A 19,513-nucleotide genomic window follows, 5' to 3' on the forward strand; every position below is an offset into this window, starting at 1 on the left:
ACATCCAATAGAAGTATAATGCTAGCCACAGAAGTGATTTTCAACTTACTAGTAGTCACATTTTAAAAAAGGAAAATACCATTTAGTCCAATATATGTATATATACTTCATCATTTCAATAAGTGCTCATTATAAAAAGCAATTGAGACGTTTAAATTCTTTTTTTTTGGTATAAATCTTTGAAATGTGGTATGAATTTTACACTTACAGCACATCTCAAGTCATACTAGCCACATTTCAAGTGCCCAATATCCACATGTGGCTTGTGGCACATGTGTGGGTACAGAAGTCTGACAGTAGCAGAGCCGGGTGTTCCTGGGGAAAGTTAGCTGCCACTCATATGAGGCGGCATCACCTTGGCAAAGTGGATGCATCCAGAGTCTGATAAAGGTCTTTACAAGCTTCATAGACTAAGTGTGTCAGCACATGGAGAGTGGAACTATCTCATAGGAAACATTAACAAAGCTCACAGTAACTGATGTTTTTAAAAAGTGTTAATATTTAAATTTACAATGGGAAATTATAACTATCAATCATTCTGTCCCTTTAGGAACAGATCTTCTTGGAAGATCTTCAGCTGGTTACTTGGTGAGCATGGAGTCTGTGCAAGGGAAGCAAGTCGCCTCATGCATCCACCTGCCTGTGGGCCATTCCTGCTGCATTCTTGTGTTATGGAGCAGGGTTCCCTCTCCCCGTGGACAATGCTGGAGGGTCTCTGCCAGTAGCTGCTTCTCCACATCAGCTTCTGAGTGGCACTTCCAGTAGATATGTCAGTACCCTCAGCCTTGTCTCATTTGAACTGGCCTGGGTTCCATCTGCCTGTGCCTGATTGATTGCTTTTGCTCTGATCTACTGTTTCTTATTAATAGTCAAAGGATTGTCTTATTTCTATTCTCAGGGGGAGACTCCTCAGTGTTGCTCTCATTTCCTGCCTAACACATAGAATTACACCTGTTGAACTGTTGTTTGTTCTTGTTGTTGTTACACATATGTGGGAATTGTTGTCCTATAGCTCTGCTTTATAAATATGACCTTTCCAGGGGAGGACCCAAAAAACCCGAAATTTATTTATAAAAAAATTGTGTGTTCTTACATGTTTAAACTTCAGTCACCTTCAAAGTACTCTACATTTGATGCAGTACACCTACTGAGACCTTTTTTCCACTGTTCAAGAGTTTTTGAACTCATCAATTTTGATGCCTTTTTGTGCTTGTGCCATTTTTTGTTTCACTTCTTCCACATGGACAAAACGTTTCCCTTTGAGGACTTTTTTCATTTGGGGAAACAAACAAAAAAATTACTTGGGGCGAGATTGGGTGAATGCAGAGGGTGGGGCACAAGAGTCATGCAGTTTTTGGTCAAAAATGGCTGAACACTCAGCGTGGTGTAGGCATGCAAGCTCGTAAACCACCCATCATGAAATGGGTAAATGCTTTGAAAGTCGTCAAACGAAAATTCAGTGAAGCCAAATGCAGCCTCTCCCAGCAATGCCCGGTGGTGCTCTGATACAGATGGGTTCCTAGAACACTCACCTAGTGGGGAAGCCTGTACTACAAGGGGCCTGCCCTCCAGAAGATAATTCTGGGTTTATTTGGGTTCCCCCCTCATATTTCTTGAACTTTATTTTCTAGAGAAATTTGAGGAAACAAGTAATTTAGAAGACTACATATAATATAAGTAATTAGATACATTATGGAACAGACATTTAAAATAAGTAATTAGATGTATTATGGAACAGAATGCAAAATTTTGAAGATACAACAGGAGACTTCAAAGAATTGTTGAGTATGTAGCAGCCCACTAGGCTCTAGGCCCAACTCTTCAGTTGTAGGGGGTTACATCCTCTGCTTGGGGGTAAAGGTCCTTGGAGAGAAAATTTTCGCAAGCCTTAACTTAATGGAAAAAAATCCGGTTCCTGGTCAGTATATGTAACTGAAAATGTGATGGTTCACAATGAGTGTATAAAGTAAGTAAATATCTTATGTCCTTTGTAAACCTGGGAAATATATTTGTACCTGACATACAGGTTTAGAGGTGCTAGTAATTCTTTCACATCAGAGGTTTACACTGTTCTCATGTATACTTTTAAAAATGTATATTTTGTTTAATTCCCCACACAATCAGTATCTTCTGCTTGGGAATATATATAATGACTGATAGCTACTATGCATTCAGTAATGTTTTTAAAAAAAGGTGCATATTAAACACCATAGTATAAGCATACATTTGCAGCATAAGATCGTACAGATATGTGCAATACTCAGTGTGAGCCATTCCTTGCTTGGTAAGGATCTGCAAACAACCTGTGTCTTCTGGAAGGCCCCAAAGGTCCTTGGGGGAATGGCCATACTTAGTAGCGGTGAGCTGACTGGTGGGGTTAGGAGGGGACACAGGTGTCCGCCATCTTGTCTCTTGTTCTCAGCAGAGAGCTAGTGTAAACCAGGCCATGGATAAGTGGTTGTTGAACAAGTAACTTGGTGTTTTAATTATGTGTTTTCCTTTATAGCTATCATTGAGAAATTATACTGAAAGTAGTCTGTTTATGCTGAAGTTATGTGGTAAGCAATATCAGAGTTCCTGTTGTATGCAGAGCACTGCGCTGGATGTAATAAAGGTATTAAAAATTTCAAAACATGGTCTCTGTTTTCAAAATGTTTGGGTGACAAAATGATGTCTAAAGTGTTTGTTCCCCAATATGGCAGGTTTCCATATTGTACAAAATGAATGCAAGGTCTTGGGGTGTTTAGAATTAATGGTTTAATTCATTAATTCTCTCCCATATTGTCAGCTGTTTCCAGTGCTTTCTAATGCATTTATCTCATTTATTGAATTCTTCATCTCCAGAATGTTTCAATCTCTTTGGTCAAGTATTCCTGTTCCTAGTATTCCTGTTCCTTAATTTTATTTCTGAGCTCATTGAACTGCCTTACTGAGTTTTCTTGGATTTTTTTTTTTTTCTTTTTCTTTCTCATGACTGATTTTGAATGCTCTGTCATTTAGATCAGTCTCCCATGACTGAGTTTGATTTATAAAGAATTGTCATTTTCTGTTACCTTCGTTGTTCACCTGATTGATGTGTTTGTGCATTTGAAGTAGTGAGCAGCTTTTTTATTTCAGGATGATACTTAGGGGTCTTTCATTTTCCAGTAGATATGCTCTATAGAGCACAAGTTTTTGTTTTCTCTTACCTGTGCTACTTGTGCCCTGGCACTGGTTGGTCATCTCCGCTGTGTCAGGGTTGCCTGGGTTTCAGAGCACCACCATCATGGTGGGAGAACATGGCGAGTGGGGGGAACCAGGTGTCCAGGCACCATTCCCCTTACCCTACCCGGGCCATCATGTGAGGGGCTGCACTCACTCCTCCACCTCTACCACGTTAGCTGGGGCTGCGGGCACTGTCCTTGTCCTTCCCCCATCCTGCCTCCCCTATGTACTCACCTGTGGACCTCTCAGGCGTGCTAGTGTGTTGAGCAGAGGAAACTGTTGGGTTACAAGTGTCCAGGTAGGTGTAGATTTAAGGGGATATTCAAAGGGTTCTTCTCCACCACGATGCTAACTATATGAGATCCTTGAGCATAAGTGTTGTTTGTTGTTGAACCATAAAGAATCAAGAGGCTGCATATCTCAAGTTCCTTTATTTTAGCTGAAATTCATGTTATATATCTATATTTTTCAAAGGAAGTAGTACCCTTAAAGAAATGTTTAAAGGTCCTAGTTGAATATTGCAGAAAACAGAACTTTTGAATTTTCACCTAAGAATCATCTCAAGAATAGGGGGTTAGCTTTTTCCATTATAGGGAACAGAGAGACCTGCTCAGATTACCTCAGGTTACCTGGGAGCTGTATCTTGAGGATTCATGTTCATGGTAATGGAGACAGACCTTTGTGAGCGCTGCTGAAAGCAGAACCTGCAGTCTAATCATTCTGAGATGCAGCTTGCTTCTCCCACACTCCTCTTCCTGTCTCTTCCCTACCTTGCACTTTCTGCTTAGAAAGGCAGCATAATTAGTACTGTTTTTAAAAGTGATCCCTTTACAGTTAGACCTGGGTTTGGGTCTTTTGTCATTTATTAGCTGTAGGTCCTTGGGCAAGTTACCTAAGCTTTAGAGTGGCTTCCTAAACTGTAAAATGTCTGTTTCTGAAAAGAATAACAGTGTATTGGCACATAGGTACGTATCGAATCAATGGCCTAATTCATTTCCTCATGATCTGTTTAGTGTAAACTGCTCAGGGATACAATTGTACTTCCTGCCATCCTTATTTGAACTCCAGGCACCAGATGCTTCTCTCTGTCTGGGTTTCCTGTTCGAATTCCTGAGGGAGACTGAAGCAGTTTATCAAGGCTGTGTCCTTGGTCACCAACCAGTCTGAGCATTACCAGGTATTCCCTTCCAGAAGGGAATGCAGAGGTTCAGATGTTGGGCAGTTTGCATTAAGAGTTGGGTTAAGGGGTATTCAGGTAACCTGACTCCTGAGATCAGTCTCTTGTACTCCTCTACCTGTGTTGCTAACACCAACACTTGAGATGACATCCCAACCAGAGTCTAGTCCCTCACCCATTCTCACCCTTTGATAAAAAGCACACCTGACCGATAAATAGGGATGACCATTGGGCAACAACAACAGCAGGCTTTTCATAGCTCCAGTAAAAATCCTGTTTATAAAGAGCTTGGCCCTTCTCCCCAAATAAGGCTTCTCCAGCTAGGAAGAAAGCAATTATGGGGGACTGCCCTATAATAGCCATAGTGCTTCATCTTACCATTTACCTTCCTGAGGAGGTCTGATTTACTACTCTAACCTTATGGAAGGAGCTCTCTGTGACCTTTAGAATAGGCTGGAGAATCTACCAGAGGAGAAAAGTGTGAAAAGCTCCAGCTGTAGGAACAACAGTAAGGCATCAAGCACATGGGAAGTGAGTTAAGGGAGACAGTCTCAGAAGGAAGCATTGGTGATTTCTGGATCCTGATTTGGTCAGGCTACTTTTGTCATCCAATCTGTTCTCAAGTGACTGCACTAGTACCAATAAAGAACTAGCCTGCTTACAGGTTTATCAGGAAAAACTAAAAAGAATGTTAAGAAATACATGCAGTGGGATAGTTCAGAAGGATGTTGAATCTCTAGGATGAGAAGGGGAAAGGACTCAAGAATGGCTGAAATTTTATGAGAAATATTGTGACAGCAGACATAACTGATAGTGTCATTAAACCAGTGTCTCATTCTGCCTGACAATCCTAGAGCTGACTTTATTGGGTTAACTCCTTTAAGCTTAAACATCCATCGGCCAGATTCTAACCCAGAGAGAACATCTATTTTGGGTAAGTTATTGGAAGGATGGTTTTTCCCAAGTATTTGTTTTTGGTAGTTGTTACCTTGTGTTGTCTTCTTTACCACTCATGGGAGCTCTTAATACAGCAAAAGGACAAGATTTGTCTACAGAAGAGTCTGACTCAGGAGACAACCAGACCTAAAGACTAAAGTCCTACTGCTGCACCCTAAGCCTGTGCAGGTGCCAGGGACCAACTACATACCAAGGGAGAAATCAGCCTACTGGAAATTACAGTGACCACATATAAAATGATGTAAGTAATAACTTATTTACCACTTTATGTACTGTTCATAGAATGTGTTCAAAATCATTATTTCATTTAATCCTCAGCAAAGGTGTGACTTGGCCAGGATCACATACATGGACCATGTATAACTTAAAGTCCCGTGTTCTCTGACTCATGCTGTGTATATAGAGTGAGTCCCTGGACTAGTCAAAACATTACAGTAGTCCCTCACTATATCGCGGTCCACTTATCGTGGCCTCGCTATATTGTGGGATTTTAAAAAAATATTGTATTATTTGTTGAGAATTTTTTTGCTATACTGCGGAATTTTGCAGTACTGTATATGTGTGTTGTTAAAGTTACATAGGTTTTTAAGAGTGTAGAATAAATGTAAGGTTCCTACTTTGCGGGGGGCGGGGGGGGGCTGGAACGTAATACCCACAATAAGTGAGGGAATACTGTACATTAGCTCCTTAACCTTTTAAGCCTCAGATATGAAATGCAGAGTTAAACTGTTTTAAGATCTTTCACTTCAGGTATTGTGTTGGAAGAGAACCAGAAGCTGAATGAGATGTGTGCAGGGGAAGACAGAAAAGATTTCACCAATCCCAGCGGTAGAGTGAGTCTAGGCTTGAACGCTGGGAAAAGTCATCCCAAGTAACTGCCCTTCTGTTTTAATGCTGAAATCCCTTTAAGAGAAAGGTGAATGAAAGGCAGCAGAATTTATTTTAAGGAATACATTTCCACTTGAGAAATGTAGAAAGCAAATTACTCTTTAAGAAGCTACATGTGAAATATAAAAGAATCTTACCTATCATTAAAAAAAGAAGACATATATAGGGTTTATGACCCAAGGGTAATAAAAGTTTGCTTTATTTCAAAATAGTAACTTCCTTATATTGGAGTACTGGTCAAAATATGTGTCAGGTGAACTTTTCTGAGTTTCTTTTGAAGGCAGAATTTTTAAACCATATAAAACAATTAGGAAAAATGTACATCACAACATGTGTAAAATAAGCCACAGTTCAAATGTAAGCTGAACAACCAAACCATGTAAATTACCTCAACTAATAAATATTTGCTGACATCTGGGACATTGCACACATATTCATAACTTAAAACATCTATTATTCTTATCCCACTCACCAGAGTAAATACAACTTTTTAAAATTAGAATTAAATAAATCTTACTATTGACTCATGGTAGGAAATTCTGGCATTAACTATAGTTGAGTTTAACAGAAATAAAGATCATGAAGATTTATCAAATATTTAAAAATAATCACAGCAATTCATTAGAAGCCCTAGCAAGATACGAAAGACAGTTTTCCACTTTCTAATAACAGCTAAGGTTTATGCTGCATAATGTGATTCAACAAAACAGCATCCAGGCCACTGACCAACACCTTACAGGAAAATTTTTCACCTATTCAGAGTTCCATTTCAAAGCTACTATTTTGACTAATATTAAAAAAATTTAAACTCCATTATGCCTACAATTTGCGGAAGTATTAACTTAGAAACAAGTCACTTTTATGATGCCATTTATTAAACTGAAAGAAAAAGATGTTACCTTCTGGTTTTTACTTAAAAAGAGATTTAATTCAATGCTTTGATTCCTCCCTATTTGAAAACTACATTTTTTTCTTCAGACTGTACGGCACTGAGGTGACTTCCCTTTTTTGAAAGAATGCATTATGGAATTTTAGCAAACCCCATCTTCAAGAAAATGTGAGAGAAAAATCCAAGATTGAAGTTCCATTTGAGGTAGGAAGATTCCAATCTCAAATATTTCATTCCAACAACTGTTAGGCCAGGTCTTCCATTACTGACTAGTAAATGATTGCTGAAAGCAGATAATGGTGCCCTCATTATACAATTTTAAATAACAGACTGCTTTATATTCAAATGTATGCTTATAGAACACCTGTACAAATTAGTGTTAAGAATTAAAAATGCTCATTTACAAATGTCCTTTCTTTGTTTTGAAATGTATATAACTGTTTTCAAAACTGGAAGCCTAAACATCCTGACTACACATTAAAAACATGTTATGTCAGAATATAAGTTATGTTCTGGAAAACTTCAGAAGAACTGACCTTCTGATAAAAAAGCAAACATAAACTTAATGCGTTCGCTATTGCTTAATCCTGTAATTAGATTTAAAAGGGAACTAATGAATATTAAATTCAGGTATTTACTAGATAGTCTTGATTTCCACTAGCCAAATAGCCCTAATAAGCCGACAGTGAACCAGGTTTCTCAGGTCCTTGTCTATTAGGAATGTGAAACATTTTCAATTAAAGTCTTCATTTTTCCTGTAGACTTCAACATGTGTGGCCCAAACTGGAAAAGAAACAAACAAAAAGTATAAATAAAGACATCGGTTCATCTAACAACAATGATATATACTCTTCCCAATCATGGATCAATGGGCTGGTATGTTCATATGAAAAAAATCCAGCAGCCAGATAATATTAAAACCCTTTATGAACTGACAGGTTGTTATAAATATAATGACAGAATGAAAGGCAAAGAGGTAACCACATTGCTTCCTAGAAAACTACACTCAGCTTAGTCCAGTTTTACTTCTGTGAGTAAAAGAAGGAAGTACACAGTTGCCTTTTCAATGTCTTAAAAGAGTTTCAAACAAACTAGAATTTCTAAGATACCTGCCACTTGAATAGATAAGCACATGACCTCCATGAAAGTAACTTGAAAAAAAGGAATGTGTAAATGAAGAATCCAGCAGATTTCATGGAAGCCCCTATCTGCATCTATGACGGGCACACACCCTGCAAAGCCCAGGTCAAATCTCACCCTCTTCAGAAGGCTTTCACAGGGCGCCCCAAGTAAAAATGGTCTTACTTTGCTTTAAATTTCTACATCACAACACACAGTCAGGTCCTAAGATAAACTGCCACTGGAGATGTTAAACGGTGAAACTTGGGGCTAACTTTTGTTTCCTTCGTTATGCTCTTCTGTAAGTAATCTGCTTGTGAGGACTAAACCCGGTAGCACATCCATCTGATCTTACAGAGGATGCAGCTGGGCACCTCAGCGATGGCATGAACAGGAAAGAAGTCTGAGTGAATGCTCACCGACACTGCTTCGGAAGTGGCCTCTGATGCAGACTTTGAAATTCCTTTTTCAGCCTCACCTTGGCTCTCACTTCGATACCGGTAAGCAAACTTTTTTTTCAGAGCCTCTGCTATGAGGGCAACAGGGTCAGTGGCATCCACAGGTTTGGGCTTTATATCTTGTTCTGACCTTAGAGAAATGAAGAGAAACCAAGGGGACCTTTCAGTATGCTAGCGTCCCTCTGGGAAGTGCTTTGCGTGCCATTCCACACCTGACAGCACTGCTCTAGCACCACGGATACTGGCGGTGAGGTGGAAATCCTAGTTTCAAGGCTCAAGAAAAGAGCACAAAGGTGCCCAGGGAATAGCCACTCAGTTAATCTCAAGAGCACTGATTATGCTCTTTCAGAGCAAGTGCAGTTCCATTCTTCTCCAGAAGCCTAGTGATGACCACAGTGGGTACACACCATGGTTTTACTGAGTGAATGACGGACAATGAAGACTTTACATGAGAGGGCTTTAAATGCAATGGGAGAAAAACTAAAAAGTAACCTTGAAATGTTTACTTTGCTGATCTCTTAGGTACCTGTGCACAGGAGCTACCACGGGCCCATTTTTTATAAATTAAAAACTTAGAACTAGTCATAGTAGTCATGTTATATAACGAAGTTCTCAAGAAGCCCAGTACTTTGTTTTACAAGACATTTAAAAATGAGGGAAGCGAGAAAGAAGGTAAATGTATCCTTACCTTTTTACTGACCGAAGTTTTACACTGTTCATGTCTTTAAGGACCTCTAGCATATTTGGCATATCAGGTTTCTTTGGGCTGTGCTTATCCAACGTCTTCCCAGCACAGGCTTTTCTCTCCCTTCGCTCTCTGATCAGATCGATAGCAGATGTGCTTTGGTGGAGCGCTGAGGGAGGGAGCGGTGGTGGAGGGGGCGGTGGTGGGACAGAGGAGGGTGGTGCTGTGGTAACTGGCAAATAAAATATTTTAATTATGTTAAAGACTTCTGTATACCTGAAAACAGTATCTTTCAAAAGAACTCAGTTATGTAAGTAGAAAGGAAGTTCCAGTTACTTGGTTAGAATCTAAATGCCTGAATCTCAGTCACTGTATCATTTAATACCAAACCCTCCAGATGGAAAAGTTCCATTTAACTTAACAGGAGTGTTTTTGTGATATCAAATGTTCAAGGCTGACTGTGGCACAGTTTGTAACTACTTTTAGATGAAATATATAGTAGCCTGTACTGTATAAATAACTATCTTCATTATATACAGTTAGATAATTTAGTACTCTAGTAACTTTCTAAAAACTGTTGGATAAATTTGAGGTTCATTAAAGTATATTTATTCACATATAAGATTTTCTAAACATTATACACACCTACATTGACTAGAGTGTGTTTGGAAGGAAAGATTTAGATTTATTGAACAAATTTCTAGAAGAAAAAAAAGTGTTTTGAAAATTAAAGTGGTTATAAAATAAGGACCTAAAAATTCATCTTTCTGTATAATTAGAGGTTAGAGTTTTCTGTTGGGTGAACTACATTGCTTAGGGGGTGTAAAAAAGTTTTACTCAAGAATTTAAACATAAACAGGACACCGACTGTACCTCCCAAACTATCTCACTGTTTGTGGCACTCTTCCTTATCTGCCAGAATAGGGAGGTAATGCAAAAGAGAACTGCAATTTAGTCAGAAGAAAAGGGCAGGACTTTTGGTTTTTTAAGTTACATGCAAATTTCATTTAACACTGATTACTCTTTCAAGCATTCGGTGGCCACAATGCATTCGCCCTCTGTCCACCTTGGCTGTACCCAGGTTGGATGAGGTTTCCATGTCGGATCACATTAAACTCCAGGAGCACAAGCAAAGTCACTCAGAGGCAGAGTAACTGCCCTTCTCCTTCAGACAGAACTGGTTAATCCTGAGTCTAGCCAGGACTCAGGAACAACAGGAGGAAAAACAACTACTACTGCCAACAGGTTAATGGACTAGGATTTCAATCCTATGGCTTCTTCTCCAAAGTGACAATGCCACACAAATAAAAGCAACAGTATCAGACCAGGAGTCAGAGGACCTAAATTCAGTTTCTACTCTGAACAGGAGAAAATGACCTAAGTAGGTACAATGTGCTAAAGGCATTTGTATCATTTCCACACTTTCTCCCACAGTAACTCCATAACATAGGCACTGTTAGTCCCATTTCAGAGCAGGAAAGGGAGGTAGAAAGGCTAAGTACTTGCCTCAGGACTTGTAGGTTAGTAAATAGCACTCAACCCTGTCATCTGTTTTGAGATGACCTCATGTCTGTCAGGATTGGTGCCATTAAGTTTCCCATAGCATTCACCTAGGTAGTAATTCAAGTGCAGGAATTTCAGTACTTTCCAAATATGCCCACTTGTCATCCTCTCTGAGAGCACCAACATTGTTCAAAACAAATGAAAACCACCTGAACACAACTGGGTCCTGGACTAGACTATGCAAAAAGGACTGATTCTTGGTTTTCTAGCAACCCCAAGGATCGTTACTTGTTAATAAAGTTTAAAATTAGTGACATTCTGATGTCCAGTTTGCTGGTTAAAACAAATATAGGACTTACAGACCTGTAGTAAGATTTTGCTGTTCTTGCAAGGTCACAATTTTGGCAATCTGAGCTCTGAGAGCAGCAAGTTCATTTTCAAGGGCACAGATCTTCTGCATCGCTTCTTCACTCGCCAGTGGTGTCTTCAGTTGAGGCTCTTCTAGAGTCAGGTTTGGTAAGGAAAACTGCCTGTTTGGGGGCCTCTCAAAGAATGAAAGGTCATCCTGAAGGGGCTGCCTTGACCTGACCTCTGTCCTGCAAGGAAGACATAAAGCTGGCTGTCACTGGCTTTGTAAGAAAATATTTTTTAAAAACATTGCCAGTTAACCAGAAAATATCACAACACAACGTCTGAGAATTTTTCAGGCTCTCCTTACATAAATTCCCTTAAGTTTCAAAATAACAAAGTACTTGTCAACCTAATGTATGCACATACATACATACCAGGCCATTCTTTTGAATCTCTAGATAATATGCACAAGGCATCAAAGATTCCAATTCGTATTTTGTGTTGATTTGAACTAAGTGAAGGCACATTTTAATGCTCTTAAAAATCATAAACTAATTACTAGTTGCATGTGACAACAAAATCAGTACTACACTAGCCCTTCCCCAGGGTCTTGGCTTTTGCATTTCAATGTCAGTATTTTCAGTGACATTGTAATGCAGTGTAATAGATCACATCAAATTGCAAGACACATTGTAACAGGCAATCAGAAACTGAAAAGGAGAAGAAAAAAAAATTAAACCCATTCAGTAACTACATGGTAACTAAATAATCACTTGGGTATAAAAAAATTTAATGTGCACTGCTCCATAGCTCCAAATGGAAGTCTTCTGGGGTTGAGAATAAAACTGTCCATTTGTATACTTATCCATTTCTTCCTGTTTTCTGCAATTAGGTTTTCCTGGCCTCTAAGATGCCCCCTTCTTTTTCTTCCTTCCAGCTTGAGGTATAATTGACAATTAAAATAGTGTACATATTTAAGGTGATTTCATATGTGTATACATTTTGAAATAATCACCACAGTCAGGTTCATTAACATATCCCAGCTTCCCTCAGTTTCATGTGGTTGTGTTTTGGCTAACAAGATATATGCAGGCTGCTGTGAGCCTAAGAAGGCTGCTTAAAGGAGATGACTCCATGAAAAAGTCCTCTCATCTCTAGCCTCATCCCTTCTTCTCCTGAGAGCATTAAGTGCAAGGTGATGGCTGAGTTTGAGGGTCATAGAAGGCCAGAAACTAATCTTGACATAAAGCCAACACTAGGATGGCAGAGAGCCTTGGCTGGGTCCCTGAGGACACTGTGGAGCCACTTTGGAGAAATAAACTACATTGAGAATAAAATTAACTGCCATCCTGTTGAAGTCACCATTATTTTGGACTTCTATGTTACATGCAGTCAAAATTACTCCTAACTTACGTAATACTAACATTAAATTCTATTTTATTTTTCCTTTTAACTGGATATTCGTATTTTACTTTCACTTGAGAGTTGTGATAATTCTTCATTCTACCTATGTTTTGAATGGAGGAAGTTTTGGATTCTTAGCTTTTGGTATTAAGCACTGAATTCAGGTGTTTTTCTTTGTATCTTAATCTGTTAATGCCCTGTTCATTGAACTACCATACACAGAGGATGCTTGCAAGTTGTTTACCTACAACATTATCAAACAATAACAATGTCCTAGTTCTTGCCTAGCAACCAACTTTAATAATACTTCACTAATTTCATTTGGAATTTGTGTGAGATAAGGAAATGTGTTTGACTTGCAAAGCTTCAATTACCACTTTTATACCCACAAAGGGAAGGAACAAATGATGAAATTTCTCGAAAATTACATGAATATTAAACAACAGTAAAATAGTCTAAAAGGAATAGTATCAATGCTTTGATTAAATGTTCTTTGAAACATAATATGTTATATAAGTTAGAGATTAGATGCATTGCTCTAGTCAACCTATAGTAAATAAGCAATTTTAATAAGACACTGAAATTTAAAAAAAAAATCACTGTGGCTCTTTGTTGATGTAATAGGCTAAATTTTGATTTCTACCCACCTTTCATAGGTAATAGCTCTATATGAGAAATACATTAACTTACAAGTGGACAGAAATCAGTCAATCTATTGAAGTTTGGGGGGAATATTTACAGAATATTTAATATCAAATATTTGATTTAATATGCTTCCTCAACTATGTTCTTTAAACATCTTCTTTTTATTGATTTTAGGAACAACATCAATTTGCTGTTTCACTTGTCTGTGCATTCATTGGTTGATTCTTTTATGTGCCCTGACTGGGGATTGAAACTGCAACATTGGTGTACTGGAACAATGCTCTAACCAACTGATCTACTTGGCCAGGACCCTCAACCATATTCCTGATAACTTTTTATGTTTTTAACAAAACTGAATGCAATAATGATTTTTTGAAAACTACATCTTGAAAGAACTAGGAGACCTTCGGGTAGGCAGGACAATGGTACTGACAGAATTCTAGTCTTAAGAACAATCTGAGTAAAATACAGAAATTTCAAATGTAGAAGTAAAGTATGCTTTTCAAAACAACAATGTTGAGAAAGATGGAATAGTCACAGTAACTGAGACTGAATTTATAAGAAGACACTGGTCAGAAGCAGTGTGTCCTCAGGACAGGATGGACACCGCCACCATAGGCATCAAGGGTGAGGGGCACCTGGAGGATGACAACTGGATGGAAGTGGAACAAAGTGGAGAGGAAAGAAACACAGAATCGGTGGATAGAGACTGATTTCCTCCCTGCACCGTCTTTCATTTCCACATACCTAAAATAATAATACTCATATCTGAGGGTGGAAGTGAGGATGAAAGTTTGTTTTTTAACAACAAATAAAATGAAATTTTGGATACTGGAATCTTTAGTGCTTCTAAACGAAAGTTGTAATACTGCTTACTCAAGAACTAAAGGTCCCTTTAGTAATGAGCATTTCCCTACCTAAAATGCTCCTAGACATTACAGGTATCGAAGGTATTAAATGCTTATGTTTGTTTTTAAGTTAACTGTTATCATTCAAATAAAGCAATATTCAAATCCCATGAACATTTACTCTTAACATATCCAACACCGGAACAAGACAATTTGGATTAAGATCAACTATAAGGCATATCTGAACATCTTACTTTCTTTATCTTCTAGCCCAAAAATTGTAAGGGGAAATTAATGAATACTGAATAGTAACTGTAATGCTTAAAAAAAACAAAACAAAAAAAAGAACAAGAATCTTCTATAGTTCCATGTGAATTTTATCCTTTTGTTTTTCCATCTTTTGAAAATTAAGGACAAAGCACTCATCCATCTTGAATTCTGTATGCCTGAGTCAGCTTAAAAAAAAAATTTTTTTTTTAAGCTTAGGGTCATTAGCAAAATGATTTAAACAACAGTGACAAAGCACCTATATTTTATATATCTATTTTTATAACTTTGAATATGCAGATTCTGCATTTCTCTATGTGAAATACTGTTGATGGTTATAGGTTCAAAGTAAATATAGAAAATGTAGAAGTTTAAAGGTGGATTTTATAAGCTGAAAAAGGAAAGTAATCCTTAAATGGTCATGTCTTCTCGGAGACATAAAGAGATCAACATCTAAAGGAGCTCGAGACCAAAAACAAATAGCAATAAGAGTTGCTCTATAATACTCCCTTGTGTATGGAAAAAAAGTTTAATTTTATGAAAATTTAACACATGATTTTTGTTTTAAAAACACACACATCCTTCTCCCACAGACATCTGTAAAACAGTCAACAAATAATTCATTCTCAGAACCAATCTGTTTTGCCATCCTTCAGAAGGCTATTAAGAGTTAGAATTAAAGCAGAATTAGCCTAAACTAGAAGAAAGGCTCTTTAGATGTTTTTGTGTATACTTCAGAGAAATTTTAAACAAAAACAAATTAAAAACAAAAAGAGGTATCAAGTATGGGTGTCCCCAAAGCAGAATACAAACAGCTAAAATGTGTTTTTTAAAACCATATTCTTCATACCAATTTCTGCTGGTGAGATTTCTACCCTTTTTTTGTTATTTGATTTGGCTCCAAAGTGTCTTATGGCAGAGGGGTTCAGGCTCCTATTCAGAGTAGCATTACACACAAATTATATAGTTCTGTTATCATCTCAATGTTAGTATCAAGGACAGCCCCTTTTGGAGTACCACTTACATAAATACAAAAGACTTCTTTAAGTTCCACTGACCATTTAAAAATAACATTCTAAATGACACCTAATGTACCTCTGGAGTCCTTTCCCTTTATCTCAGAGTTAATGAACTCAAAATCTAGATTTTTCTAAATTAGCCCAGTGTCCTAGGAAAGGTGGTATTTCCAAAATGATTTTTAGTTGAAAGCAGAGGTCCCCAACCCCAGGGCCATGAACAGGCACTGGTCCATGGCCTCGCCTGTTAGGAACTGGGCCACGAGGAAGCTTTCCTGAGCTCTGCCTCCTGCCACCCCCCACCCATCTTCCATGAAATCAGTCTCTGGGACCACTGGTTTATAGAGAATAGGTTAAAAAGGTATAAAAATACACCACATTGTCAACAGGGTCTATTTTCCTTAAAAAACATGAAGTTAGTTAGAAAACTAACCATCTTTTCAAAGTGAGCAAGTAGTTGGATCAAGAGAACTGGACTAGGGAGATTATTCTGACCAAGAGAGTAATCCATGAAAGGATTTATATTGGGGAGTTGCCAGGACTGTTATTAGGCCAGACAGGACTACAAGGATTCATTGCATTAGCTGTTAAAGGCTCCGTTCAACCAAGTCTCTTGTATTTTAAAAGCCAGATCTTCATAAAAATGATATTTAATAAAAATGATGTTTCTCCCTCAAATGCAGCCTTTTATTGATGTATATTATCAGTTCAAGTCTAGTGTCAAATAATTAAGATAAAAATGGGAACGAATAACACCTGCTGTTTGCTGAGTAGGACACTTGCTCTGATCCGCTGGGCATTCTCCTGGTCTACACTTACTCACACCTCTTATCTACTGAACTGTGTGGCAAGCCTGTCTGCTGTCATTTCCTTTGGAGTCTAGTTATTCATTGTCATGCTTTATGAGATTGGCGTTCTTCCCCAACAATCCTTAAAAAAAAAAACACATTACATTTTACACTTAATACTCAAATTTGAAGAATTAAAAGCTGGTTTTCTTTCATCAAAATCCTCAGTCTCACTTTAGTTCACTATCTTTATATTACAGATTTTTGTAAATATGTTCATCTTAGCAATTAGATTACAAACACTGTGGTGGAAGAAAAAAGGACCACTGGTAATACTTCCAGTCCTACAAACCTATAAAACTTTTTATTTAATAAATACTCAGTTTGATATGTATGTGGCATTCTGAGAATTAGCTACAATTAGAAATTAAGGTATTAATGGAGAGTGACCAAAACTTGAAATATTTCAATATTCCTGAAATAATGTTCTATTCCAGAAGTTACTCAAATACAAGAAGACAATTATCTATGATGCTGTATATATGTCAAAAGACTTCATATTCTCCTTAGGCTTATATTATGAAAGAGAATAACTCAATTATCTTAGACAAGATCATCATTTATATTGATTCTTTCAAAGAATCTCAATGCTTCTTATGAAAATGAGATTTTTAATTCTGAGGCCCTTCTGTTAATTCAAAGAGAAATGACTGCTAAGAGTTTTCTCATGTTATCTTATAAAATTCTGCATTCAGGGTAGGAATTAATTACAATTTTGAGATGAAAAAAACTGAACTTCAGTGCATTTAGAAACACTCATTTGTACAATTAACCGATTACGAAAGACACATATGTATGCAATTTTCCTAGAGACAGAATACTGTGACGTTAATATCACAGTGACAGATAAAGACTCAAATCGCACGGTAAGATGACTAGTATTCAGTAATTGCCAAGACAAAGTAAAATGCCATCAACTCACATCCTTCTTTCTACTTTGTCCTATTGTGTAAAATACTCATATGTCCCAAGCTGGGTGCAAGAGTCACTGGTACACTAAAAATGCCAGTGGACATGGATTGTGGGGGAGCCCCAACAAAAACCTGCTCTCTCAGCTAAAGGACCAAGAAAGTAGCAGCCTCCCAAGACAGAGAACTCCAGCCAACACCACAGAAAATATTGTGGCCCCACCTCTACCATGCAGCAAAGGCCAACTTCCACCCTTCTCAGGCTGTAACGAGGTGCCTCAAACCCTAGAGGATAGTCTCAGAGAAGACAGGGAGCAGGAACTTTTAACAGGGCACCTCACCTCCCTCTGCTATCAGTGGACACAATTCGAGGAGCCTGGAATTCCACCCCACCACACTCTCATCCTGGCTGATACAGTATGACAGGAGGCCTCATGGGGAGCCAGAGTTCCCGCCCACCCACAGTTTTAAGGAGCCTGCCCTTGGAGGTGAACGGAGGCCACGTGAGAAACCTGGACTCCTGGTCCCACCGGTAGGGACACAGTGGCACCCACTCTTCTCCTACCAGAGTGCTATCAGAGAAAGCCAGCTAAAAGAAAAGATCCAGTTTCATATATCCAAAATATGTAGGTTTCAATTAAAAACAGCTCATCATACCATGAGCCAGAAAGGATACAAACTAGACTTCTGGGTAAGATGGGAGACTAGGCAAACTCTGAACTACCTCATGACCAGGCATTTCCACTTGTGGGTATGTATCTGAAGAAATCCAAAACACTAATTTGCAAAGATATATCACACCTATGTTCACTGCAGTGTTATTTACCAAAGTCAAGATATGGAAGTAACAAAGGGCTCATCAATGGACAAATGGATAAGGATGTGGTACATACATATACAATAGAATACTACTCAACCATAAAAAAGAATGAAATCTTACCATTTGCAATGATAAAGAGGGATCTAGAGGTATTTATTATGCTATGTGAAATAAGTCAGAGGAAGATTAATACCATATGATTTCACTTATATGTGGAACAAACAAAATAAATAAACAAAACAAACTAATAGATACAGAGAAACACTGATGGTTGCCAGATGGGGGGTGGGGTGAAAAAAGTGAAAGGGATTAAAGAAGTACAAATTAACTGCCAGTTATAAAAACAGTCATGGGGATGTAAGACAATCAGTACATGCCAATTCTGGGATAACATAGATGTTAGAATTATCTGACAGATTTTAGAACAGTTATGATAAAATCATTTCAATAAGCAATTACCAACACTTTTGAAGCTAATGAAAAAATAAGAATCTCAGCAAAGAAACAGACACTATAAAGGAGAACCGAATAATTTAACACTTAAAAGTACTACAACTGAAATAAACATTATGGATGGGATAAAAAGCAAAATAGAAAAGACAGGAAAGAATCCATGAATCTGGAGCTAGAACAACAGAATTTACCCAATCTGAAGAACAGAAAGCAAAGAAACTGGGGGGGAAATAGTCTTAGTGACCTGTGGGACTACAGCAGATCTAATATTTGTGTCATTGGTGATCCAGAAGGAAAGGAGAAAATGAGCAGGGCTGAAAAACACATGATCAACACCAAGAAATCCACACCAACACACATTTTATTCAGACTTTTGAAAACTGAAGATGAAGAACATTTTAAAGAACACACATATGGAGAGAAAGGATACCTTATCTGGGGTGGAAAACTTTAAATGACAGGATTGCTCATCTGAAACATGGAGGCTTACAGAAACTGGTACATTTTAAAAATGCTACAAGAAACAAACTATGAACTCATAACATAACCTTATATCCAGCAAAAATATCTTTTAAAATTGGGGAAGTCAAGAATTCTGAAATGAAGGAAAACTAAAAGAATTTGTCACCAGCAAACCCACCGTAATAGAATGACTAAAGGGAAGTCTAAACAGAAAGAAAGCAAAAGAAGGAACTTCACAACAGGCAGAAAGAAAAACACAGTAAAAATATGGGTAAATAGACTTATTTTCTCTTCCTGAGTTTTCTAAGTTGTTTGAAGATTGAAGCAAATATTCTATTGTCTGATATGATTCTAAATGTAGAAAATTATTAAAGAAATTATATTATAAAAAGGGACATAAAGGAAGACTTGAACTGCTAAAATTACACCTCCAATAGAATGTGATAGGTTACCAGTTACATATATACAATGCAACACAGTAAGTCCTCACTTGTGATTTTAAGTGAAGTGACCTATAATGAAACCAATTTTACCATAGGCTAATTGATATAAACAAATTAAGTTCATATAGCATCTCATCAACACTGTAATGAAACAATGTTGTACAAAAC

The 19,513-nt window shown here is 37.7% G+C and overlaps 1 protein-coding gene and 1 long non-coding RNA gene across 3 annotated transcripts in view; one reads left to right on the forward strand and one right to left on the reverse strand.

Annotated features, from left to right (window-relative positions):
• Window positions 1–6,394: 6,394 nt before the first annotated feature.
• The window catches only part of MTFR1 (mitochondrial fission regulator 1), a 58,217-nt gene continuing 45,098 nt past the window's right edge, over window positions 6,395–19,513 (reverse strand). For both annotated transcript variants that reach the window (XM_090283627.1, XM_090283628.1), the window contains 4 exons: window positions 11,244–11,476; window positions 9,381–9,600; window positions 8,654–8,822; window positions 6,395–7,898 (listed from right to left, as the gene is read on the reverse strand). In XM_090283627.1, the coding sequence (XP_090139753.1) occupies window positions 7,830–7,898; window positions 8,654–8,822; window positions 9,381–9,600; window positions 11,244–11,476 (691 nt within the window). In that variant the 3' untranslated portion in view covers window positions 6,395–7,829. The remainder of the gene's footprint in view (window positions 7,899–8,653; window positions 8,823–9,380; window positions 9,601–11,243; window positions 11,477–19,513) is intronic.
• LOC150004326 (uncharacterized) lies at window positions 7,686–14,117 on the forward strand. The gene is made up of 3 exons (XR_016512383.1): window positions 7,686–7,991; window positions 8,592–9,364; window positions 13,455–14,117. It is a non-coding gene; the product is annotated as an uncharacterized LOC150004326 (long non-coding RNA).

This window comes from Furipterus horrens, unplaced genomic scaffold, assembly GCF_987537825.1.
Source record: "Furipterus horrens unplaced genomic scaffold, mFurHor1.1.pri manual_scaffold_7, whole genome shotgun sequence".
Taxonomy (NCBI): Eukaryota; Metazoa; Chordata; class Mammalia; order Chiroptera; family Furipteridae; genus Furipterus; species Furipterus horrens.